Below are 27,415 nucleotides of genomic sequence, written 5' to 3'. Positions count from 1 at the left end.
TGTTCAAAACACTTGTTTAAAAATGTTGTGGTTGTCGGGTCCCTCACTTTTCTTCAATATTTTTAAATGTAACTCAAAGCCTGCCGTCAGGATTTGTACCTTCATGCTTGCAGTAAAAACGATAACCACTGCAAGCAAGACAAACACAACCACACAAGAGCTCAAATGAAGGCAATACCTTCAAAAGTTGAGTTAAAAAATAACTTCCGACACCGGGAATCGAACCCGGGCCTTCTGGGTGAAAGCCAGATATCCTAGCCACTAGACCATGCCGGAGCGTTAATTCCTACTCGTCGCTACCTCCTCGGCGCACGCCTTTCACTGTGCAGACCAGCCTCCTCCGTTTCTCAATGCCACTGCATTTTTTATTATTATGTTACAGGGAGAAGGCCTTGCACAACGACCGTGCCACTTCCGACATCAGCGAAGGTCCAATAACGATGGCGCCCATCGACGGCGAACTTCAAAGCGCTAGAAGAGGTTGGAGGGTTGGGCAGTTTCCAATAAAAATTGTATTTCAATCGTTTTTCTTTTTTTATATAGCTATTTCTCATATATTTCGTACTTCAATCCAGCAGGACACGCTTGCACGAACGTTGAGGAAATTCTTCAGTGCTGTACTCCGTAGCTTTGTCAGTGCTAAAAGAAAGTGAAGTGTCGAGGACAGTATCCGTGTGCAAAAAAAGCACCAACCTGCAAGTCGGCTTAGATTCCCATTCAAAAGGACAAAAACTGCGAAGTCTGAGTCAACCGGGCGCGGAAAAATCTATCTGGGCGCACACACGAGACATCGAGCATAAAATCCACGCCATCACTCTCGGAAACTCATTTACCTTCATATACACAAGACAGTATCCACACCATAGAGCACAATAGAGTTAAAGTTTACGCAATTGGCGATACGCATGGGAGCCTCGTGCGATAGGGGTAATTGACCGCCATTACTCTCCCTCTCCATCGATGCTCGGCTCGCCGCATTTAGCCTCGCTGCCCCCGATGCCGGTGCCTCCTGCCTGTCGTCCACCCACGCCGCCCCTCTGCCACGTGACCCGGGGGCCCTCCCAGATCAAGGGTTCCCATATTTTTCTTCCGACGTTGGTGAATGTTGGATATAATAGTGACAAACTATACGGGGCCAAGAGAAAAAATGAAGCGTATCCAAGAGTTGTGCGGTGTTACTTCCATAAAAGAGAAACAAAAAAACAAAAAAAAAGGAGTGCGTTGCTTTTGAAGTAAAGTGTCTCAATTTCTCATTTTCTTATTTATTTATTTATTTTATGCAACATTCCAGGTCAAACTAAAAAGTAGAAAAAAAAAGATGTAATTCTGCGGTGTTGTCGTTTTCTGCATCAGGTAGCAGAGACCTTTAGCGCTTCGTACGCAAGGAAATAGCGTATGCCCAGAAGAGCGTATGCCACACGCCACAAAGCGGTTGAGTGCGCTACAGCTCAAATTCTCCACTGCCTGTCTCTGACAAAGGTTGGCAAAGTCACTCATGATGGCTAATCATTGACATCATTCACCATCACATCATGAAGGACGTGTGATGTACTTGATGTCCAATCGCAGGTTATTATGTTGGCGTGACGCGATGAGTTTTGCCTGTGAGCAAGGTTCGCCATAATGAGACGCTGAATTAATATATAGAAAAGTACCGGCCTATGACGTGTGAATGCATTTATCTCTCCCTCTACAGATAATTAAAAATCATCGGCCGCATCACCGAACTGCGGAGCGCACTGTCCAACCTTGCCAGAGAAAAAAAGCGATTTATCCATCTCTTTCTCGTCTATGTTCTTCACGATGTAGATTTCTATTCCGCCTTATAGTGAGGGATGCATTTATAATTTATAACACCCGCTGTACTTGTTCGGCATAAAATCATGGTCAGTTTTCAATAGGCGACCTGACTACCTACGTCATCGATTGGGTTTCGCCGCCGCGCAAAGCATGCTGGGGGGCGCTTCTCGTGACGTCACAAGTTTGTAAACAAAGGGTCATCAATAGCGTTCCTACTACTAGCGAACTAACGTTCCTGCGTCAACATAATAGTCTTAGTCACACATTAGTGACAGCGATATCGCGGCATTTCGCAAACCAAACGAATTTTTGTCGTCCACTGCCACGGTAGCTCCCGCGTCACGTGCCTCGGGGGCCCTACAGATGAAGGGTCGCCTCCTTTCTCCACCTCCATCCAAACTTTGCCGTCGAGTTGAGGGAGGCCGACGTTTCTGTTACGGAGAGGAGCAAGATGATGATGATGCATCGTCTATTTTGGGAAGATCGAATCTCGAAAACGTTGCTGAACATTGCCTGCCATATATAATCATCGGCGTGAGGAGATATCTACGAATTGGTCTTCTTTCACCGTGGGGCCACGACCGTTCATCGATTTTTATGAGATTTTCGTGTTCGATTAATAAGGGCACCGTGCCGCGGATGCGTTACATGATAACGAGCATAAGGTCCGTGCGTTTTCTTGTAAGTCATGGATGAAGTAATGATCAGGCCAGCTGAATTACTTATCACGGCGAGGATCGATGCCTGTATTCTCCAACCCACTATAAACTACAGCTAGAGCTCTTCACAGCCAATGTAGAGAGAGAGAGAAGTGAGAGGGAGGAATTTTGAAGAAGCAGCGCGATGCACTGATAACAAACTTTCTTTTGAATTTTAGTTGATTGGTAAAGATTGATTGTGATTTATTGATTTTATCTGAGCATTCTAGCTATATGTGAGCTGTCCGCACAGGAAATTTCAGCGGGGCATGCAGTATATGCCGTATTGTCCGACCATAAGCGCGCTTTGACTGTTTTCCACTATCCAAACTGCGTCACAGGTCACGTGTGCGCACGTCACGGCGTGGCCAATGATATGAGCGTGACCTTGCACGGTACACGACTCCGAGCCCGCCCGAACATTCCATGTCATATGTGCGGTACCCGGGTCACCAGCGCAGCGGACCGCCCAAAAGGAGCGTATCGAACGACTTCGATGATTTTGATGATGTTCCTCTTCGCGGCGAACAAATTCCATAAAATTTATTTCTGAGATTCACAAGTATGACGTAAACATGTGTGAAATCTGGCTCCCGACTGGCAACATTGTTAAACTACTACCTCTGCACTCTATCCTATATACCCTCTTCCTTCGAGCCCGGACGGGAGATAGACGGAAATGGAAGTTGAACGGAACATCATTGCCAGGAGAAGAACATGTGTGCGCTTGATGACGTCGCATACCCTTTGGCGAAACGGAAACGGAAGTTTGGCGAAACGGAAACTTGCTAAAGTTTAAAAGTGCGTACGAAAATTATTTATGCATTTGTGTTATTATTTATTTCGTAATTATACTGTAAACGTATTTTCATTCGCGGTGTATTAATCTTCGCGAATCGCGCATTCAGTCATTTGCGAAGTTATTTGCGAGTGTTTAATTTCGCGATTCCAGGGCTATTTCCTTTCACGGCATTAACGTCAAGCTGTGATCGCGAGATTTTTCTCGATTTTTTTAGCGGTTGCGAAATTCGTGGAAACTACTACATCGCGATTAAAAATAAGCTTACAGCATTCTTACGTATTTAGAAAATTCGAAATACGTAACGTTCACTGCCAGTATTTGTATTTCGCGTATTGACAGTTTGAGTAACGTTGCTTCACAGTGCGAATTAACTATCATTTTCCTGAGTTCAAAGTGGTCCTCTTGAACTGAACCAGTCTTCTTGCTCCTTCTCTCGTCCTGCAAAAAAGGAACTTGGCACTGGCGCAAGCATTAATCTTCCGGCATCCGTGACGCAAACCTGCGTGTGACATTATGCGCGAGCTTGCACCCGACAGGAAATCTGGAACAAAGAGCGCTCCAAGCAATAACATTCTCCTGCACACCGCAGGCGAACTCATGCCAAGAGGACCCGGAGTTCGAAAAGCCATAAACATCATTGCCATTCCACTGTCAGCCGACAAATTATTTACCCATCCCGAGAACGCCCCTCATGGAGGGCTGACGTCTGGACAGCTCGTCATGTGACCACCGTGACGGTGACAATTCCCCCCACCCCCCACCCGTACCCATACTCAAAAGAGGTCGTGACGATGGGGGGCTTATGGTTGGAGGTGGGGGTATGAGGGGAGTAACACCTGCAAAAGCATTGGTGACGCTCAGAAAATGTCGAAAGACGAGAAGAGATATATAACGGTTTATTTATTTTCTTTATTTTTTATTTTTTTACGTGGAAACGTCTGTAAGTTCGGTTTGGTAGCCAGGTCAAAATTTACTATGTACGATATTACGCCGAATTTCATGACGCTACAACTCGGTGAGTAATAAACCCACAGTAACCAACGGGCTAAATCCAGATTGAGGGGAGAGGGGGGGATATATGCTTTGTGTATGCTTAATACAAAACAGAACAAAGGAGGGAAAGGTTAGCCTGCACTACCAGCAAAGAAAGAAAGAACAACCACGAAATTGATCACAACCAAAACAACAACAACAACTTTATTTTCGGCCTTGAAGAGTGGGGAGTTTCATCGCAACAGGCGATACTCTACCCCAGTGCTTGGTGGAATGGGGGGAAGAAAATAACGTGCCCCTTTACAATAACGATCGAAGTCCGATGGTGTCCAGAAATGTCAGAAGACCTTTGAGCGCAGAGCGTTGCTGGGCTGGATTGGGCCAGGGACCAAGCAATTTCGGTAGGGAGAAAGGGCGAGAGTCCAGCTGACGAAGAGACTCGGAGAGTGTGGTTCGGGAAGGTTCGTAGTGAGGGCAATGAAGAAGAATGTGCTCCAGATCCTCAAGAGCACCACAGTGGCAGCAGGTGGGAGAATCAATTTGTCTCAAGCGGTAACGCCACTGAGCTGTAAAGGCCACATCAAGGCGCATGCGGTGGATTAATGCAGCATCCTGACGAGATGTGTTTCGTGGCATGCGGAAAGCGAGCGTGGGATCAACTCTGTTCAACATAGAGGGGGGAAGAATGTCGGTTGTCCGTTGGCGGGAAGCCAGGGGTGTCACTAGACGTCGCAGAATTGAACGGCGGTCTCCTCTGAGCAGAACAATACGGGTCCGGTTCCGAGACGAGAGTGCTGCTTCTGCGGCGCTGTCGGCCTGCTCGTTCCCCACGACACCACAATGGGCTGGAACCCACTGGAGAACTAGCCTGTGGCCTGCGGCGTAGATAGTGTGGTAAGCCATTAACACGTCTGTGACTAGGGGTGCGGATGGGCCTCGTATGCCGGACACACAAACCAAACCAAACCACATGAACCCACCAACACAACCAAACAACCAACCAAATGAATCCAGATCACAACCAAATCACAACCAAATGAATCCAGACAGCTTATATGTGCTAGCTAACAAGGTCATTGGTCATTGTGGTCATTGGTCCGGGTGTGGCGGGTGCGTGTGAGAGACGGAAATATAGGGGTACGCGTACATTGCGGGCTGTCTATCTCGCGAACGCGTGAAGCTAGGACGCCGATCGAGATGACGTTGGAGAGTGCTTTGAATGTTCTACCTGGATCTTAAGCGATATCAGCTTCAACATATGTAAGAGTTGAACATGGGCTCCTGGGATTGGTGTTTGCTGGCGGAGGTTGTGTCCCAGATGTCACCCTTTTAAGCGGAGGACACATGAAAATTCGTGTGTGGAAGCCGCAACGACTTGATGAAGACGAGGCGAAAGCCCCGTGACTTCAGTAGCTGTAGTATTGTCTTGTATATAGTTATGTAAATAACTATGTAAATAATGCCCAGTTATTGTTCGAGAATACCGCCCGTAGGACCTCTCTTGGGAATATCTTCGATCTGTGAGCTACATCAACGGACCATCTTCCAGCAACAACGGAAGAAACTTTACTACATACAACACACATTAAGCAGAATTTTATAAATTTGCAAAGTTAAGATATCAAAATTTTTCCAGACTGTCGGCATATATGAAACTAAAATGTGATCAGAATCGAACGAAAGGCAATCAGAGATTCAGAGGAAAGGACGTCTAGAGTGGAACCCAAAAAGCCCAGGAGAACCCCATAGGCGCAGCGGCGATGGCAGACGGCGCGGTTCTTGGTATTAATAAATGATTAATGAATTGAATGAATGGATGGATAAAAGACTTGTATTTCCTTCACTAAAATCGCAGATCGTTACGTTTTCATGTAAAACATTATGGCTCGGACAAGACTGAGCGCTCTCCCGATTTTTTATTTTATTTTACTTTTTAGAAGCTTGCTTGGTGGTGGTGGTGGTTGGTAAAATAACAAGGGGAGGTTGAATTCGCGCAAGCGAATTCTGCTACCCCCAAAAAAAAAGAAAGACGGTACACCCCAAAGCAGAAAAGAAAAAAGAAAGGAAACGGTACGATTGCACCACAGAATGTGCGAGCGCACCGCAAAAGTTCACCGGGGTGAGCGTCTCGACCGCGACAACGCAGGACCGAGCGCGCCGTTCACATCAAGGATCATAGTAATGTCCACGCTCCGTCTAGTATAGAGTTTCTTGTCCAGATTTCACAATGAAATTGACAAGAGCATTGAAGGCCGCGTCCCTGTGGTTAGCGTCCCATACGCCTAAGACTTTCTCTATGCTGAAGTCCCTGCTGTCGAGATGGCCAAGGGTCTGCCTCAAGATGCCTCTTTGTGCAGCATGTTTTGGACAATGCATGATGATATGTTCAGTGTTTTCCACTGTCCCGCACAGTAGGCAGTTGGGCGAGTCCATCTTGCCCACTTTATGAAGAAACTGGCGACCATAGGGCACATTCAGGCGTAGACGATGCAGGAGAGTTTCTATGTGTCTGGGCGTTTTTGAAGGTATGGTAAAATTCAGCTCCGGGTCTAGCGTGCGCAGCAGTGACGGAACACTGTCGGCTTGGTGCCATTTTGTCCTGCGGATGTCATCAGTCATAGATTTTAGGAGATATTTGATGTCCTGCTTCGAAAACGTGACAAGATATTCTGTCGATGACAGGTGTGCGATGTTCCCCATTTCGTCCGCCTTCTCGTTACCACTAATGCCAATATGGCCAGGACGTCGTGACCGATGTCTGTGCACTTGCGATACCCTAACAGGAGGTCTCGTACTGTTGACGCCGTACGGCCTTTTTCCGAGAACGATGAGATAGCTTCAAGGCCGGCTTTAGAGTCGCAGTACACTATCCATTGCGCAGGCAGCTCGAGCGTGGCAAGGTAAGTCATGGCTAGCTGTACGGCTACCAGCTCCGCTGTCATCGATGAGGTCCTGTGAGACAGTCGTGCTATGCCGTCCCTCTTGTGCTCTGGTATTACAAATGCGGAGGCAGACCCGGATAGAGTCGTGGACCCGTCGGTGAAGATGGCTACACGGCCTTTGTGCCTTTCCATCAATTCGAGGCAGTACTGTCTCATGGCCAAAGGCGGGAGGCTTGACTTTCCCTGGTTGATCCCAGGCACGGCTATCCCAGACCCAGGGTATAGAAGCTTGCTTGTTCGCATTCGCTACGCACGATTATGGATAAAGAGCACTCTGCGACGGAATACGAGTACTTTCGCAGAGTACTTTACGGTCCGATAATAAGTTATCGAAAAATATTTCCAACGAGGCATGTGCGCGTACTGCCTTACAGCTAAGCCCATGCCGCCCTCAGTACTGTCGTGCACATTTAATTTTTCCCAATTCGCAACACTATACTTGTAGAAAGTACTTCGCCGAATATACGCCTTTGGTGCTTGAGTTGTACAGAAAGGCAACGCCAAGAAGTGATTGCCTTTTCATGTCTGTAAAAATCTGGAGTTAGTTTATTCACGCAAAGTGTCAAGCGTAACTAATTAGTCGCCTCTCTGACGGTTGGGAAGGTCCAAAACAAACTAACGGAATTCAACCGCTTTTCGCTAACAGAAGCAACGAATAAAGCAAAAAAAAAAAAGCCAGCTCTAATTTAGACGTTGCATGTACTACACAGGCGCATACTGTATTTTCTTGGAGTAGAGCATGGCTCGACAGATAACAAGGCTAGAACGTCGTCAAGCTAGTCAAGCTTCTCCAGAAAATATGAAATGTTCCACGTTGTAACATTTTCTCTTTTCTTCTTTTCGGGTTCACGCAAATCTTCCTGCAGAATGCGCAACCTGGCGGAAGAAGCCGCGTCACGGAACGACAAAGAAAGTGGCGAGAAGGAAATGAAAAGTGACACCATGCGCGATAAAAAAAAAACACACACAGACACAAATGTATAGCAGAAGGGTCGGCGTGGGGAACGATGATGCCCCCTTGCATTCCACAGGAGGGAGGGGGACGGTATATGATCGTCCGTCGGTGCTCTACGTGGCATGAAGGGTCTTCGAGTACGCTTGTTCCTTTTCGAGTGCACGATTTCCCGTGGATTTCGTGTGCATGTATATACCGCGGTTGTCTCTCAGAGCGTGTAGCAGCGTCTCTGTGTAGTAGACAGGCGTGGTCGCAGACGATGATCCAGACGATGATGTGACAGGCACGGTGATCAGAAAGCCTTTTTGCGGGTTCTCAAACACGCACGTTAAACTGCTCTGTGTAACCACGCGTATAATGTAGAAAGTTTAGACTGGCACTGCAAAGACGCGGATGTTTTCGATTTCGGCGCCACTGGTTTGCATCTTTAATCTTTCGCCGCGTCGGAAAATGTCGTCTGTTATGTGCCGTCTGCTTAGAGCGTGCCGTTTGCGGGGTGTCGTCTGCTTAGACTGCCTATAGTAGCTCACCGTACAAAGAAAGCTTTGGCAGGAGAATAACTCTTCCTATTTATGTATATTTATTTGCGAATGAATTCTTTATTTTCTTTTTTTTTTAACTGAATGCAAGATGAACTGCTGAACTCCGCGCAACCTGGTCGTGCGCTGTCGTTCCAAATCAGGGAACGTGACAACATTGACAGGGCACTCAGGTCGCTTTAGACTGTCACAATGTGTGACATATTCGCGTCAGCGGTTGCCTGAATAAAGGCGGACTGACAAGTGCACCGAAGTCCACCTAACGCTGCTTACTCTTCTCTCCCCCCCCCCCCCCATTATTATTGCTAAGGTCCGCTTGAATCCTATACGTACTTGATTACACATATTCTGTATATGCGTTCCTTTTTCTACAGTCATGTTAATGTTCCACGTGCACTACACTGCATTTATATTATTGTATTCATTTGTGGAAGGCAATATACAACCGGGATGCTGTGATAGGCGAATAACTGCGAAAACGGCTATGATATATCGTGAAGGTGATTACGCGCCAATCCAAAACGAAAGTATATGTGATTGTTACAAACATACGTATACACACACGTGACACTTTGCTTATGTTCACACTTCGTGTTTTCCACACCTCTATACACCCTTGAGACGGCATCATTATTCATGCTGCTATCAGAGATGGAACAATAGCGGCTTCCACGTCACCATTGTATAATCAACCACGCGTTGCTCTGTCGTCACGGCTTATGCCTCACAAAAGCTAACAGGCCCAACACCTTGAGAATGCGTATAAAACGTCGCCACTTCAGAAAACGTGGTCTGACAGCTGTAGTAGCCACCTGCCTACGGGTGGAGCACGCGAAATAAAAACAAAAACGATAACTGTTCAAACGATAATTTATAAGATGCGGAACACATGTTAGCGTATGTTCTTACCACGTACTTATTCAACTGCGTCTCCCCCGTTCGCTGTAGCATATGTGGCGTGTATAGAACTGAAATCCGAAATACCGCAGGAGTAATAATGTCTAGGATTACCTAATCTCAGGGAATTTCGCCGGCGACAATTTTATTTCTTCTTTCTTAGCGAAATTAAGGTCGAAATGCGAAAGGCGAATGGATTGGTATCGATGGCAGAAAAATACCGGCATTAGAATTTTCAGCAAATTAAATTCACGAATTCGACGTGTCTCAACGTATGCAATTTGTTGTAGAACTATAAAATGTTGCAACATTTTAAGCGTTTTTTTTTCTTAGTTTTCAGCGTTGTTTTTGAAATGTTTCACGCACCGCAATATACTCTCCAAGCGGGCAAATCCGAATTCGCTATCCGAATTCGCGAATTGTTAACACCGCGAACCTAACCAGCTTTACAGTAACCAGCACACGCGCCGCCGTCCCTGTGCTTCTGGGAAGAGGCATGCGCTTCAACCGCAGCGCTACCTTTCGGCCGTTACGTGATTCGCGTTGCTGCGTTGTTTCAGGATTATATCACACTTCCAAAACGTGCGTTCCCTTCGCCAAGAGCCCCTCCTTGAACTGTACCGAAGAACACCTCCCCAGTCAGGACGGAACGCCTTTTCGCCGCTGGGATACTCACATGCCGGAAAAATAAACATTCATGTGCGAAGGGAATAAAAAGAAAACACACACACATCGCGCCTCATAGCAATTTTTACGTTCACCTGTCACGGTATAAAGAAAAAAGAAACGTCGGCGTTAAAATATACCTTCCCATAAACCATATACTACCGCGCACACTTTGGGGCTACTCTTTTATTAGAATATTTCCGCGTGTCAATAACACCGAGCCGCTGCCGCATCACTAAAAAAACAAAAAAAAAACGCCGCGAAGAGAGCAAACAAACACGCCCTCTATATAAGACGATAAAAAATAAATAAACTTCCACTATCACGTCAGTAGTACGTGCGCAGACTTTACAGCCCTAGAAAGGCTGGCTACCACGAGCTTTTATACTGGACCAACAACGGCGTTTTAACGACTGACGCGCGCAACGCCATCTACACTTTCAAAACTTAACGACTGTCGTTACGTCGTCTGTCTTTGGGGCGTGTACAGCTTTATTTTATTCCGCTCTGTCCACCGAGGCGGGCATATAAAACCCCGATGGAGCGAGTGAGGACGAGCTGAGGACGAGGACTGAGCTGCCTTCTCTCTGTGTGTTGGCGCAGTTAACGAGTGCAGCTAATTGGTACGAACGTCGTTCGACAGTGTCTGGCAGTGATCACGTGGTAACACATCGACAGACGCGTTCGGGTCGATTATCTTTTGCCGCATGTTTTACTTCTGGACGTCTAAGTTCGGTTATATTAATATTCGTACGGGCGAATTGTAATAATCATGAGATGTAATACTGGTGAACGCGAATAGGGTTTATTCACCGACGTCACCTCGCCGCCATACTGTAGGTCCCTCGAAGTTATGTTCCCGCATTCGTTCGCTGCCATATGCTTTTTGGATGACTATTAACGTCGAAAACATGGAAATTGTTTGGATATGCTACAAATCACACAGCAGAATAACTTTGAAACACCAAATATTCGGTGAGTACGATATGGGTAGCGGACTGGATGGGACCTACAATATGGCGGCCGATGCAGCACATCTACAGTGGCTAGAAGTGGCCCTTCTAGCCACTGTAGCACATCTGCCTGTAAGCGACAGTGGCGATCTCCCGCGGATGACGTCATGTGAATAAACCCTGTAAGGAATGGCTGAATCTTTGGGCATTGTGGTAATATCGTTCAGATCACCACCATGTTCAAACGCAGTAGCTTAATTTTGTTTACTCTTTTTGATACAATTAAGTTCTTACTGAAAGCATTTTTAATAGCTTATGAAATCGCATTATTGTCCCATCTCTCTGTTTTCTACTTCTTTTTAATCTTTTTTTTTTCCTTTGTTACTGTGGCGGCTACACAGTTTCAGCGTGCCGCAAACACAGTCTGGCGGTGGTACTGTAAAATTTGTGGGGCTCCGCGTCAAAGTCATTCTTGGTTGGCAGCAGGGAACGAACTTTGCTATTACAGCCCACACCCGTGGGATATTAATGTCATTATTTCATTCCCCACATCACCACCAGCAATGGGGTAGAGTATCGCCCCCTGGCGATGAAACTTCTCATTCATCATCTCACAATAAAGTTGCCGTTGTTATCGCAAACTGATAGACACTCCTGCGACCCGTAATCTGTCGATAAGCGCAATATATTTACGGGGAGCGCTCCGAAGTGAAGTTCTTCCACTACTCTGTTTCAGTTTACAACGCACGGAATGGCCGGGTATGCTTATCGTACCAATACGTTTGCCCTTATCTGTCCCATTAGAGCGACACGACGGAGGAAACCACACTGGATCGGAACAAGTTCTTCAACTACGCGGTGACACACCCACATGAAAGCGTCTTCGTAACAACAGGGTCTTGGGAAAACACCGTTGGGTTCGCATTCCACCGCGCAACCTATTTTCGTCCTTCTTGCATTAACCCCCCCAAAGACAATCCGGACTTTGGTCAACACATTTAACGTCGTTAGCGAGCAGTGTGAACGCCCACTGCGCAACGCAATTAACGGCGCTGTTTGCTTTTCCAAGAGCTAGTACCTATAAATTGCGTTAGGGGAGCTACGTGTCTCGCTAACGGGTACTGAAAATGAAAAAAAAAAAAAAACGAAAGGAGAATGGAGGAACAAAATAAAGAGGGGTATTTTAAGGTACTCTCGACATCTTTCTCCGCTCGACAAACACACGCTTCCTTTTTAGGGAAAATTTACATTTTGTGCTTGCCAGGAAGAAACGGCGGATTCTTGCGCACGTGTGGTGGGTAAAGATAGTAAAGTCGCCTGGTGAAAAGTAATGGGTGAAACTGTCGCCTAGTGGATTTAGAAAGTAACTAAGTCAATTCTCAACCGGGAAAAAAACTGAATTTGGTCACGAGGAATTCCGTACGTCTCGAATTCGCTTCGTAATATCGCTTCCAGTATAGCTCTCTTCCCAAACACGCACAAGCGAGAAATGTTGTAGCGGACAACAGAAAAGGAAAGCAACGCCACCTAGATAAACAAAGCCTGGCCGCTAAATCGACGTGACGTACTCACAAAGAGTCCGCCAATCACTACCATGCTTTTGGCGATCATATAGCTACGAGGAAGAGCCGCCGCGAGCCGTATGGGCAGCCACAGCAAGCCCGCGTTTCAAATCGTCGACAAGCAGACGACACCCAAAGCAGACGACACCCAGACTGACCAAGCTTCATTTACGTGTGGCTCGATGAGCCCCATATCGCGGGTTCGATCCTGGCCAAGGACGGTAGCGATGTGGGAGAAGTAAACATTGGATGAAGGCAACGTTTCCTTGAGTTTGAGGAACGAAGAAAAACACAGAGAGACAGACGGCTATATACACATACGAGACTCAAATCAGCGATGAGGGTAAACATCGCTTCCAGCGCCGTGTGTCGGATATTTCCGGCGCACGTCAAAGGACCCGAGGTGGTCGGCTACCCTGCCGCAAGTCGCCACACAAATAGGCTGACACACCTTTCGTGTAAACCTACTCCAAGGTAGGCATTTGTTTCCTGTTTTTGTCGATATACGCAGTAACTGTTTTGGAAGGATATTTCGAAACACAGAGCTCTATATTTTGTGCAATTTTCCTCAAGCGCAAAATTTCCGTTTTGTGTATTGTTTTATATTTTCATCTATTTTTCCGCTTTCCACTGGTTGCGAAGTCAGTCATCTTGAAAGCGAGATTCTCAAAGGTCGCAGAGATCAGCGAGACGGCGATTTCTCGCTCGATCTTCACAACTAATACACACCGCGGTCTTATTAAACCTCATAGACGCGTGAAGTTACGAATATACGCACGCGCGTATTTTTCATTCATTCTTATTCACGCATTTTACGCAATACGTGAAGATGGAATCTCGGGATAGTTGGAATGAGGCAATAATGGGTGCGTTTCAAAAAATGGACATTTTGCACTGTACACGGATTAATTTGCAACCAGCTACTCATCAACCTAATATGAGGAATTAAATCTAAGTCGAACGGCCGCATAAAACGAGCACGCGTTGCAAACCACCGTATATTATAACGTAGATGTAGGTAATCAGGGCCATACAACGAAAAATACAAAGGCCCTTTTTTAGGAACGAAATAGCAAAAAGCAATTTTGCCCACCGAATCAGAAAAAAATAAAAATAAAAAACCGGACCCAAATCGCAGTAGGCAGTAGCACCAGAGCTCACTCAAAATAATAATTGAAAGTAGATTCACATGTAAAGTGAGTCAGCGAAATGCTGCCCGTGCCGCGGTTAATTTCGACCACCTGCAGTTTTTTAACGCGCGCGGGAAACCTCCGATACACGAGGCTGGAAGAACTCACTCGCAAATTACCGCTAAACGCGTGTTTCTTTCAGCTCCAAGAACTCGGTGCATAACAACGAAGACATTTGAGGAAAATATTCTTATAACGATTCCGAAGGGGGTTAGCATACCCACAGAGGATAAGGCCGGTATTCTACTTGGCGCGTGTTTCCCAGCAACAACGCGAGCCAGAGTCATTAAGGAGCCTTTATCTCCGATGAAAGGGACCGCTTTCTTTCATTCCCTTAATCTACGTCTTTTTTTTTTCACTCTCTCTCTTTCTCACACACACACACACAGATCGTTATAGCGCACACATCTTACGTTCTCCACATTCTCTTCCCATTTACGCGGACCTTAATGGTTTCCGCTTACCGTAACCGCAATTTTCTCTCCCACACTTTTCAGTCACAGCGCCGTTCGCATTCCGGGCAAGGATCCGATCGCTATAACCGTGCTTCTTCGTTACACGCGCGCGCGTCCCGTTACGTTTCTGTATCGCGCGGAAATGTTCGTCGAGTTTGTTGAACTCAGAAAGTGGGGAGAGGGACGTAAGAATGGTGGAGAGAGAGAGAGAGAGAGAGAGAGAGACGGCATTTATCTGAAAAAGTCGTTGCGTTAATTAATAAGCGAGGCCGTGCGATAGCGTCGGCTCGGAGAAAGTCGGAGATAGGAATGGAGATAAGAACGAATTTGGTATCCGGCCTCCGGTATGGGCTGGACGTTCAATTCCGCGCTGCGCTCATCTGATAAGCAATGGTGTCGGAAGCAGAGACGCCCCTTATTATCCACCTCCTGCGATAAACCCACAAAAACGCTATAGCCTCACCTTTATTTTAATACATTTTGTTTAATACTGTCGCGACAGGTATTAATTTTTACGCCCCTTTTTGATTGCTTACTTTTCTGTTTGTCACTTCTTTGCTTTACTTTTCTATTCAGTACTTTTCTCTTTTACTGTTTGGTAATACTTATCGAATGCAGTGTAGACAAAGAGGTAATGTTTTGTAAGTGGACTATTATTGCAATTCTGTGCTGTTTTTGGGCGCCACATGTCGGTCTTCCGGCCATGGGCGTTTCCAGAATTTTTTTCCAAGGGGGGCAAAGTGCTTTCGGGGGAGAGGAGGAAGCGTGCAACCTCCCTCCCCTACCCCCACTTTTTTCTGGAGGTGGACCTTGGGGACTCTGTGGGTGTTCAGAGGTTCCTATTGTGACGTCTGAGTATAATAATTATGACCTATGACTAAAGAGTGCACTATTTCCACAAGCGACCTTGGGGCTCCAGGGGGCAACGCCCCCCCCCCCTTGCCCCCCTCTTGGTACGCCCAGACTTTCCTGGCGAACCGGTATAGTTGCCCCTGAAGTCGGCCCAGGATGAACACTAACCCCCCTGTCTCCCACTGCTTCCTGCTGACACCTCTCCATCTGTTCACGTCTCTGCACGCAGCAGTTGCATCGTGGTGACACAAAAACACACGCGTAGTACAGAACACACACGCACGCAAAATTACAGGCGTGTAGAACCCGCATACATACGCCTGTTGTTGCTACAAATTATCTCACGTTACCATCGACAACAAGCTCTGCAATCGATATAGATCAGACAAGCCCTCGACTTATATCTCGAAATCATTGTAATCGGCTCCCATCCCGAGCTGTATACCCCAGCCACATGCTCTTCCAATAAAACGCCGAACAAAGGCACTGAATGCAATACAAATCAATACGTCCTTATCGCAGTTGGACCGCAGCCGATGCAGAAGAAAAGGGACCCCGGAGTAATCAACTATCGCCCGATATTTGGGGGGGCGTTTCTGCCGGACATCCTTTGGAAGTTCGGGGGGTTTCTAATTTCCGGGTGCCGTGCCACATGTCGGGCTTCGATTTCAAATTCCTCTTCCGGAAAGGACTCGGATCACATCTATCTGACAAGTTACCGCGCATTCCGCAAATGCAATGGACACTGCACGACGCTGCATGGGTGGGAGTTTGGGTATAAGGAGATGAGCGAAGGAAATAGCATGCGACCAGCGACACCATGGTCACTGACCCGCGCCAGGACAACGTCGTAGTAGTTGGAACGGAAGGTAAATGATACGATCAACTAACTATATCACAGGGGCACGAAAAATGGCATTTAGTGCGTACAATGAGTTATTTAATGACATTCATCTTAATGACAGTTCCCGCGTGACGAGATCGCAACAACTCATTCGCCCACGACATGCGTGCCCTCGCGCTCCCAATGCCTGGGTACAAGAGCAATTTAAAACTTCCATACAGCCACTCTGTACTGCGCGCCGCGCAATTATTTTATGAATTACACGAAAACGAGCATTATTTTTTGCAAAATGCCTGGCGTTGTTAAGGATTGCTTTTTTTTTTTTTTCGTATCTCCTTTTGGCATAGACTGCCAGCTGACAGAGACAAGATTACAACAGTTTTCCGACAGAGTCCAGACTATCGATTATGAAATAAAGGAAATTTTCTCATTTTGTGAGATATTTGGGTATTTTGAATCTCTCTGAACACGTTTACGCTCTTCAAGTACCGCATCTCTTACGCGGATAGTGGGACACCCGCACAGACATCATCGCGTTCAATGTCATCCCAATCTGACGTGTAGTACGACTATCGTAAGAAATGGCATTCGGTGACCGACTGACATTACGCGATAATGTCATTTTTTCTGCCCGTGTGGCACGGATGTAATAGATGCTGGCTTTCGTACTGCCTAATACGATCCATAAACTATCTACTGGCTAATACTATATCAAATACTACGTGACACTATATAGGGAATCGATGCTCAACTCCTTTGTGTCAAAGGGCATTAGATGACCATTCCCTATGTACTCCGTATGTACGGTCACTACGTATATGCCTTATCGAAGATGAATGTATGCAGATGTGTAAAAGTCTTACGCAGTTGCTTCACGCGATATTGCTATCCGAAGAAGACCAACGCAAAACCAGAGCTCCTAAACCAGAGATTAACGATGAAAGTTGAAAGTCACTGAAAAGGTTAATCCGCTGTAGGACTCGAACCCACATCTTCTGGATTACCGGTCCAGGGCTCTACCAATTGAGCTAAGCTAACACGCCTTGTTTGTGATTGTCCCTTCCATGTTGTTCTAGCCTCAGAACATCAGTTCTCTCATGCTCCTATAGGAGATTCGAAATCGGTTCAGCTCCCCCTGGGATACTGGGAGGTGAACGGGATCGAATCCCGGCGTCGGTTGCGCCGTGTTTCCTCCCGGATTTCCTAATCATTAGGCCATCAGGATACTGTCCAGCCCACCAACGCTCTGCCCTCAAAGTTCCCTTCACCTTTCTGGATACCATAGGACTTCGATCCTTATTGTGAAGGGGCTCATCATTTCATTCCCCGCATCACCACCACCAAGGAGGTAGAGTATCGCCCCTGGCCATGAAACTTCCCATTCATCATCTTAAAATAAAGGTGGTCGTTGTTTGTTACTGTCGACACAGTTCAGTGCTACTATAAGTTGGTCTCAGCACGTGCGACCCCACCGCACCTGCGAATTATCATTAAATACGATGACAACCAAAACCAGCTGTCAAAGTGAAGGTCAAATGAAATTTATGTTAGTTAACCATCAGAAACACGTAAGCGTGAATAAAATGAATTCTAAATGTACAATAATATCGCACACTTTGTTTCAAACTTTATTGGACGCGCAATCGAACTTCTTATTCATTTGATACAGTCTCGCAATTTTTTGGCTTTGAGAAAATGGAACATTGTGCATGACACCGCTAAGGAACCAAAAGCAATGTCCCCGGCTAAAAGGAAAAACTTCGTCGCCTGTGAGCCGTTCTTCCCAGCAAACGCCCATCAAACACGGCGAAGCCAGCACGGACAGACAATCACATTCAAGAAGACGTCGGACATCGCCTCGTCGCAAAGCAATACACAAAACACACGTTCATTACCGGGCCCCGTCTGAGCTGTTGCACTCAACATCGCTGTCGTGTGACACAAGAGGATCAAACATCCTCCCCGGCCACTTCGTCAAAAATGGACGGGTGGGCTGGGCACCTCCCTTCTCCTCTGAGCACAACAAGGATGGAGGGGCAATGAGAGCAAATAAACCCGACCCTGAGACTACAAGACTCCCATCTTGATGCTACTAATGTACGGTCGGGGTCGTCGTATGTGGAGGACGTATAGGCAGTGGCCTTATTAACGGCTACCCCGGTATGTCAGAACATATATTAAAACAATATTGCTGGTTTCACTCAGCAATTGCAGACAACATAACCGCGTATAACTCGGTCAGCGATCAGGCGCTCTATATCCGCATAGCATACATACAACTTTGTACGAGGTCGTCGTAAAAAGCGATCAACATTTTCATATGTGGAGACGAAACAAGAAACTTTGTGCAGAACTTACTTTTGGGAGTTTTTGTTTTCGCCAAAATCCTCGTCAGCGCTCCGATATCCTCGTTCCTCACGGCCTGCAGAAGTTCGTTATCCCGAAATGCAGACGACAGCATCGTAGCAGACGACGCACTGTCAAAGGGATCACTTCATACGGACACAAGGTAAGTAGAGAGCACAAAACACGGTTCTCCAACGTAAACAAACCACGCTGGCGCATTCAAAGAATGGCGGCACGTGGTAGCAGAAACTTTTGAAAACTTCGCCACCCTCGCGGTCAACGCACTCCTGGACTTCCTGATACTCTCAAGTGATTCCAAAGTGAAAATCCGACAGACATATTCGCAATTCAGGGAGGGACAAAATGTAGTTTTGATAAAAACATTGCACAGTGCAAGATATCTTAACGCACTAGAGGTGAGGTACGTCTGCGAACACACGATCACAACGGATTACTGGCGCCTGTTTGTAGCCTCCCTCACCACGTGGCGCCAGCAACGCGAGGGCGCTTGAGCAGCGTCCAATGGGAGGGCAAGAAACTCTAGCAGACGACAGCGCACGGTGCGATTTCGGTTTGTTTTGCTCAGTTTTATTTTTCTTGTCAGAAGCGGTTCGGTTCACGAACGACCTTGAAATTTTGGCGCTTTTGCTTTCTTATGTTGTGGTATGCTTGCAAGCAGTGGAATTGAGGAACCGGCAGAGTCCACAGCTGGGTGTGGTGTGGATGCGGCGGCGCCGTTTTCGCATTCTAACTCTGCTTCTTGAAAGTGTGCGTTCAGAAGTTCAGTTTCAGACTGACGGCGAAATACAGCAGACGGGAATTATATGTGTGCAGGCCTAAACGTAAAAACGCCAACGAGACGTGAGTCTCGAATTGTAGCTTCCTCTGGCAATGCGATACGCGACCGCGTTATGTAAGCATCGTCGAGAGCCAAATGCGGAAGTCTAAAGTCTCGCGCCCTCTGCTGCTGAAGCAGACGACGCACGTTTTACAAGCAGACGAAACACGCCGACCATATAGCTATTGTGAATGCTTCAATTCAAACAGAAACAAGTTCATAAAACGGTCGTGTTCAGCACACTTGAAGCGGATAATATATCTTGTACGTTAACGATTGGACTTTCTTAGCTCAACAGAAATGACTCCACATCACCTTTGTGCTCGTAGCGTGCAAACGTCGCACTGCGCTTAATGGCAGCGAAAATAATGCAACATTATGAACCACACCGGCAATAATACGATCGAGGACTTCGTATCTGACAATTTCGCCGCACGGTAGCCTGGCAACCCCATTTCCCTTAAAGCCATCAGCATTCATTCTGAGCACGTCATATCTATCGAACAACGGGTTGAGCTTTATTGGTGACACCATACGCAAGACCATTTAAAATCCTTTGCCAGAACTGTTTCACAAAAGAGCCGTTGCAGTAATGTTTAATGATGCAGACGCATTTCTTCTGGCTTTCTGCTATTGTAACAGAGCAGCTGCGACTTTTTTTTTTTTTTTGTCTGGTTATCTGGTGCCATAAATATCTGACAGGGAGCCGTGTTTATGTGATGTCTTGTGTACGAAAGGTAATCAAAATGTATTGGTCCAACATTCAACCAGTCATTTAAAAGAAGGAGAGAGAATTCGTGACCTCTACGAGCTCCAGTCGAGTGTACTGCTTCTGCGAAACACACCCACCCAGCACCTGCGTTCTTTCAGCGAGATTGCTATTGCGCCGCCATTCCTCAAAAGGAGAACGCTAAGAATATAAAGAGAAGAAAATATAGTAGATAGCGCTATCGTTACGCAACAAACGGCCGATGCCATTTCACGAAGTGCTATATACGCAAAGAGCTGTTCCCTGAGATAGTGCAGAAGCAACTTGTATCGTCTGCGAGAAACATAAACAAGCAGACGATGATGCAGGACGAGAGTAATAGTAAGCAGACGACAACGTTTCCCATGATGCACAACTGCGTTCTACCTGATAACTCCATCGTCTGCCATCAAAATGAGGTCCGTTTTCTGCACAGACGGTCGCACATTTTCTCTGCCGTCTTAGTTTTAGTTTCGTACGTGTTGGTAAAGGTAATCTCGAATGAAGAAAAACAAGTGAAAGCAAACGCGGTGCAGTGTATGGGCAAACTGGCTCAAAATTGTACTTCAAGTAAAGAACCAAGTACTTGGCATAAGTAGTACTTTAAGTACAGTGCAAAGCACCATGCACATTGCTAATGTACTCAAAGTATAAGGACAAAGTACTAGGCAAAATACTTTAAAGTACTCATCAAGTGCAGTGCCAATTCAGTTTGTATGCAAATGTATGAAAAGCTAAATGCAAACCCTCACTTTTTATGTGACTTAGTCACGTGCAGAAATGCAATCCATGTGACCATTTAAAAACGGTAGAATGCATGAATCAAAAGCGTCTGTGCCTTTAAGCCAATCACACATTGCGACATCGCTGTCGAGTGACAGAACAGGATCAAACATCCTTCCCGGCCACTTCGATGAAACGGTGAAAAAAATTTTTTGTGAAATAGAATGGTTACTAACAGCTAAGAGCTGTTTCGCTAAGAGCGAAAACAACGTAAAAATGCACTGGAGTCGAGACCATCCGGAGAGACAAACGCAAGTCACTTTGTTACCTATTGCCAGTGATGGGCAAAGTACCTCAAAATTGTACTTGAAGTAAAGCACCAAGTACCTAGCCCCTGTTGTCCTTTAAGTACAGTAGAAAGTACCGTACTACAAATGTACTTAAAGTAGAGTACAAAGTATTTTCCAAAGTACCTTAAAGCACTCATCAAGTACATTACAAACTTATATGTAATTTATATGTATTCATGTAACGCCCGCAAGGGCCTTTGAGGTATATGCATAAATAAATAAAGACATATCGTATCGCTGGACGTTTCAGCACTTGGTATAGTGATAAAACGTGAGGCAATTATGTTTCAACTGTTACCTTTAGAAAGCTTTTAGCAAGCATTTTTGGGAAGTGCTATAGAAAACCTGAATAGTTTACAGCTGACTCATTCATATGAACCGAAAGAAATTGTTTTGCGACCAAGTTTTGCGTTTGTATTGCTACTTGAGCACTTGAAAGGCAAGTACCGAAGAAGAGTACTTAAAGTACAGTACAAAATACTCCAATTAAAATGTATTTTAAGTTAAGTATACAAGTACTGAGAGATGCACTTAAAGTAGTACTTGAGTACTTGGTACTTCAAGTACATTCCACATCGCAGTGTCATAGTCTGTGTCCCCTACGTCTAACTGTAGAGCAACACGAAAGTACTGTTGTTAATAGTAACTGGTCAACATTTCTCGCCTCTAACAATGAAGTGAAGTCGGCCCAGGACGCACGTCACTCCGCAATGGTCGTGACATTGCCCAAACAAGTTCGAACGAGTCAACGAACGAATCAAAACGAGTTTTGCGGGTCTGGGCCCTTCAGGATTAGAACGGAGATGGAAGTATTGTGTGAGAATGATAATTTGTTGCATTACTACCTCGAGTATACGAGACAAGTCGTAATGCTTGAATAATGTGTTCATTCGTATACCACCTGCACTGCTAAGCTGGCTGAGCTATTTGTGGTGATATCCACATCGATGATGCTGGTGGACTCCTCAATGTACTGCGTCAGCCTATAAGCGTGTTCAAGGAGTAAAGAAAGAACGCTGGGCCCCTGGCGACTGCACAGAGACACCAGTCGATTATTCTGGTGAAGAAAACGGCCTGCAAGACGTTATCCTGAGTACAGCAACAAAACGAGACAACTTGCGGAGTATTCAGACATGTATACAACAAAAAAAGTTATACCACGAAACACTGTTCAAAGTAAGGCTGCATTATACAGAGAAAGAGAAGAAAAAGGCAATAAGTTTAGCTCTACCTCTATAGCTGCCCAACCGCAGGGGCAAAATAACTTATGAGCCAGACCACCCGCAGGAGGAGAACGCCTCCCAGCCCAACCAATTTAAGACAAAAGCCACCACCGCATATCTGGGCCACAACTTCCTTCCTTTTTTCTTCTTCTTTTTTCCCTTCTTCTTTCGTCCTTTTCCAGCGCCAGGGACCCAACGGCAGAGATTTCACAAGAGCAGTCGTTCATCCCACCTCCACCAGCATTCACAACCCCCCCGATGCCTCTTTCTCCATTTTTCTTCATTCTTCCTCCCGTTAGGATAAAGCGATCAAAGGGAAACGAGACACGAATACAAAAAACAAGAAATAAAACGACCGGGAAAATGCAGCCAGCGTAACCAGAGGTTCTCCATTACAAAAATTAGAACCCAGCATTAGAGTTCCCCACACCTATTATCAAATTTCCAACCGCGAAGCAATTTTTGTTTTATTTTTCACTTTTATGACTCGCATTTGCAGGGTGCTATGTTGCAGCGTGTAAATAGCTTTTCTTCTTTCCAAAATGCCACGCGTTGAAAAAAAAGACAGGAAGAAAAATTTCAGGAGCAGACGACACGATTTCTTCGGATGGATGGATGGATGGATAGTGGCTGTTCCCTTTGTAGCGGGCGGTGACGTTGCGCCACCTAGCCAAAGAAAGAAGAAATAAGTGTTAAACTATAGTGTCAAAAAGACTAAGACTAAGGCCTAATCGTTTGTGACCCCAGTTTTAGCACTGACTACCGTTGATAAGCTTCCTCTTCCACCAGTAGTTCAACCTGGCCTTCGTTATTCCGACTGCCTCGGAATCCACCTCACCCTCCTCATTCCCAAAGCCCAGTGCTCTCCACATCTCTGTGCCCTCCCTCAGTCCCGGATGGAGTCCCTTGCATTCTAGGATGACGTGCGCGGTGGTCTCTTCTCCCTGACACAAGTCGCATCGCGTGCTGATGCCGGGTTGAAATTTTGCATAATGCGTTTTAGTTCTCATCATACCGGTTCTGGCCTCGAACAGCAGCGCGCTCCCCTGGGAATTATCAAAAAAGCTCTCCTTGGCGATGTCTTTCTTTCTCGCTCTGTACAATCCCAGTGCCCTCTTCGCCTCCATACGTGAACGCCAGACTTCTGTCTCAGATTCCTTAACTTGGTTTTTAATGCTTTTCTTTTCGTCCCTGGATTTCGTAAGGTATTTAGACGCGAGCTTCCTGGTGCGCTTCCTCCACCGCGTGTCCACGTTCTTTAAGTATATGTATGACAAAACCCTCCTGGCCCATCTTTTGTCTCCCAGTTTCCGGACCCTGTTCTCGTACCGAAGTTTGCTTTTTGCTTCCCGTCCCTCAAAAGTCGCCCATCCCATGTCTCCCAACACGCCCTCATTGGGTGTAGTCCCGTGTGCCCCAAGTGCCAGTCTCCCCACTCCTCGCTGCCTAGCTTCCATAAACTGTATAATGCCGGCATTTATGCTCAGTACCGCGTTTGCAAACGTGATACCTGGTACCATTACAGACTTCCACACCCTTCTAATTACTTCATATTTATTGTGCACCCACAAGGCTTTGCTTTTCATGATCGACGAGTTCCTCCTTATTTTCATGTTTAGCTCTTCTTCGTGGTCTTTTAGGTAATTCTTTTCATCCGATATCCACACCCCCAGGTATTTGTATTTTGAAACAGTTTGTACCTCCGTGTCCTGCACAAACAGCGGTGTCTCTTCTCTCGCGTTGTACCTCATGATTGCTGATTTGTCGCCACTGAACCTGAGTCCCAAAGTCTGACCGGTTTTTCCACATATATTCATGAGCCCTTGCAAGTCTTGTGCTGTGTCCGCCATCAGTACAATATCATCCGCATATATCAAGCCTGGAATCTTCTGCCCTTTTTGTTGTCGACCCACCCCGTAGCTGATGTCGAAGCCCAGGCCGCATTCCTCTAGCTCCTTCTCTATACCTCTAATATACAGCATGAACAATATCGGTGACAGTGGGCATCCCTGCCTGAGCCCCCGTTTTACCTGCACATTCCCAACGTTGTTCCCTTCCCATGAAATGTCCACCGAGCTGCCCTCATATACCCTTCGTAGCAGATTTATCATGCTACTGCTCATGCCCAATGCGTATAGTTTCTCCCATAAAACCGAAAGAACAACAGAGTCATACGCCCCCTTAATGTCAAGAAAGCAGAGAAATAATGGCCGCCCTTCGTTCTGCGCTATTTCCATGCACTGGGTTAGCACAAACAGATTATCGTCCAACCTTCGTCCCTTTCTGAACCCATTCTGCAATTCGCCGAGTACCCCATTTCCCTCCACCCAAGCTTCGATTCTTTCCTTCAAAATCTGCATTGCTATCCTGTACAGCACCGACGTGACCGTAATCGGTCGGTACGATTCAATCCTTTCCTTGCTCCCTCTACCCTTATACACTAAACTGACTCTCCCTTTCTTCCATTCAGGGGGTATGTCTCCGCTGGCCAGAATCCTGCTAACTATCTCTCGGAGAATCCTCTGACTCGATTGTTGGAGTAGTTTTATGAATGCCACCGGGACCCCATCCGGTCCTGTCGCTGTACCATTTGGGATTGCTCTTAGCGCTCGCGACCATTCTGCCTCCGATACCCCATCAACGCTGCCCCCAAGACCCTCCACATCTCCCGTCTCCATCGGTACTTTCGCACCTTCCGCTTGTTCCGTAGAGCCAAAAACCGATTGCATTTTCTCTCTGATATGCTGCAGGGCTGTGCTGCCCTCCAACTTTGTATCCCCCTCTGTTATTAGAAAACTCTGTCGCTTTTCCGTCTTCCTTCCCTGCTCCTTGATATAATTCCAGAATTTCTGCGCGGCTTTTCTATCCTTTTGGTTTATTTCGGTCATCCACCTGTTACCGGACTCCCTAATTTTGCGTTGTACTAACTGCGCCGTTTCCGCTTTGCACCGCTGATAGTGTACCCATTTTGTTCTCACTATTTCTATATCCTCGTCCTCCCTCTTTGCCCGCCTATGCTCTCTGGCCGCCTGTTGGCGCTTTTGCCTTGATAATTTGACCTCGCTATCCCACCAGCCCCTGGGTCTCCGCTTTGTGTTCCTTCGGTGGGTTTCTTCCTGCCTCCCCTCAGTTTGTAGAAAGCCCATGAAGTCTGAGTATGTCCACTCCCGTTCTGTACTCTCCTCCACCACCTCCTCCATCCTCGCCGCTATCTCCTCAAGCTTGGCCCTGGTCAAGAAGCCCGTACCTCCCTCCCTTTGCTGATCCTGTGCAGTGTCCGTACCATTAAATGTCATTGTGATACGCTTATGATCACTTCCCAAATTGTTATCCCCCTCCTCCTCAATTTGCATCTCGTGCAGCGAGCAGTATATGTCCCTTGACATAAGTACATAATCTATGGAAGAGTGGTGGGAACCTACTTCCCATGTAATCTCCCCTGAGCATTTATCGCTGGTATTTGCCATGATGAGGTCGTGCTCGTCGCAGAATTCCAACAACATCCTTCCCGTTTGGTCCGTTTTCCCATCTAGCTCGTGTATATGCGCATTCATATCCCCCATGATTACAATCTCGTGCCCTTTTCGTAGCTGTCTAATGTCTTTCGACAAACATTGCATAATCTCTCTATTCCGATCCCTGGCGTTCCCCGTCCATAAGTATACAGCACACACCATCACTGGTCTCCTCCCCAACGCTCCCTGTAACCACACATGTTCCTGGCACTCTGCATTCACTCGCCTCAAGTCCATTGACCGTTTGATCATGAAACCCACCCCGCCACCCTTTCTTTCCCCTGTTTTCCTATTGCAGCCCTCCCATATATAATCAGGGTTACATGGCGGGCATTCCTCTTCCCTGAGATGTGTCTCTACCGCGCCGAAAAGTGAGATATCTTCCTTTGCCAGCTGAAGTGCCAATTCGTTCCATTTCCCCAAATTCCTCCCTCCCTGTATATTTAAAAAGCCCACTGTGCACTGCTGCTTCTGTCTTCTACATTTCCCTCTAGCTCTGCGTCTCCTCCTCGTATGTGTTGTGGTTAGGCTGGTCCCTTCAGCTGCCTGGGACCCCCCAAAAAAGCAACTGCTCTGCGTCCTATTCTTCCCCCTATCCGCCTCGCTAAATCCTCATTGTAGTGGATCCCATCTCTAGTAAAGGGATAAAGGCCCGCCTGGTACACATCTCGGTTGACCTCTATCAGTTCCGCTCCATATTTCATAGCCAATGCCTTTATTGCTCTGTTTGCCGTCAACACCTCTCGCTCCACTTCTAAGGCTTGGCCCCTTACTTCGGGGATAGTGCACACAGCTACTCGCGCGTCCTTGTTGAGCTCTCTGACCTCCAGTAGTCCCTGTTCAAGGTGACGCTCTATTGCCTTAGGTCTTCCTTGAAAGATGTCATTTACTCCAGAGTGAATGACGTAGAGGCTCCCCCCTTCGCGGTTTTCCCACACTATTTCCTTCATCTTTTGCACGGCATCTCTCATGCCTCGTCCTGGCTGCGCCACCACCTCGACTCGTGTGTCTGCTCTTACTTTCCCTATCACCACCTGTCGAACCCTGCCTACGTTAGAGTCCCCGATTACCACCACTCGCGGCTGCTTGTCCCTGCTACTGTCGTCCCCATCCGACTGGTCCTTTTCTTGTTCTAAAAATGGGGCAAATGGGACAAACCGCCCGAGCTGCTCGTCACTTTTCTCACTCGATGCCTTAAAAGGTGATTCTACCAACCCCAGATCGTATTTTTCTGACTGAGCTCCCGAGACCGCGTCCGCCCAGCTACATGTCAGCTCACGGGGATTCTGTTGTTTCCTGTCTCCACCGACCGCCTCCTTTTCAGCCTTCAGCTCTTGCACCTCCTTCTCCAGGTCCCTAACCCTCTGTTCGGCCACCTCCGTCCTCGCTACTGCCGCTTCCAGTCTTTCCTTCCATTTCGCCTCCATCACCACCAACTCCTCTCTGCATTTCGTCAACCCTTCAACCATCATGCTCATCAATTCCTCTCTACACGCCACAATTTGGGCCCTCGTCTGTTCTTCT

At 46.7% G+C, this 27,415-nt stretch overlaps 1 protein-coding gene and 1 non-coding gene across 2 annotated transcripts in view; both read right to left on the bottom strand.

The window, feature by feature from the left end:
• Positions 1–18,927, bottom strand: part of LOC135391841 (caskin-2-like) — a 218,423-nt gene extending 199,496 nt beyond the window's left edge. The window contains exon 1 of the mRNA XM_064622348.1: positions 18,507–18,927. Coding sequence (XP_064478418.1) covers positions 18,507–18,609 — 103 coding nt within the window. The 5' untranslated portion in view covers positions 18,610–18,927. The remainder of the gene's footprint in view (positions 1–18,506) is intronic.
• Trnae-uuc (transfer RNA glutamic acid (anticodon UUC)) lies at positions 205–276 on the bottom strand. The gene has a single exon. It is a non-coding gene; the product is annotated as a tRNA-Glu (tRNA).
• Positions 18,928–27,415: the final 8,488 nt, after the last annotated feature.

This window comes from Ornithodoros turicata, chromosome 4 (genome assembly GCF_037126465.1).
Source record: "Ornithodoros turicata isolate Travis chromosome 4, ASM3712646v1, whole genome shotgun sequence".
Taxonomy (NCBI): Eukaryota; Metazoa; Arthropoda; class Arachnida; order Ixodida; family Argasidae; genus Ornithodoros; species Ornithodoros turicata.
The sequence above is the reverse complement of the archived record's forward strand: the minus strand, read 5'-3'. Positions and strand labels throughout refer to the sequence as shown.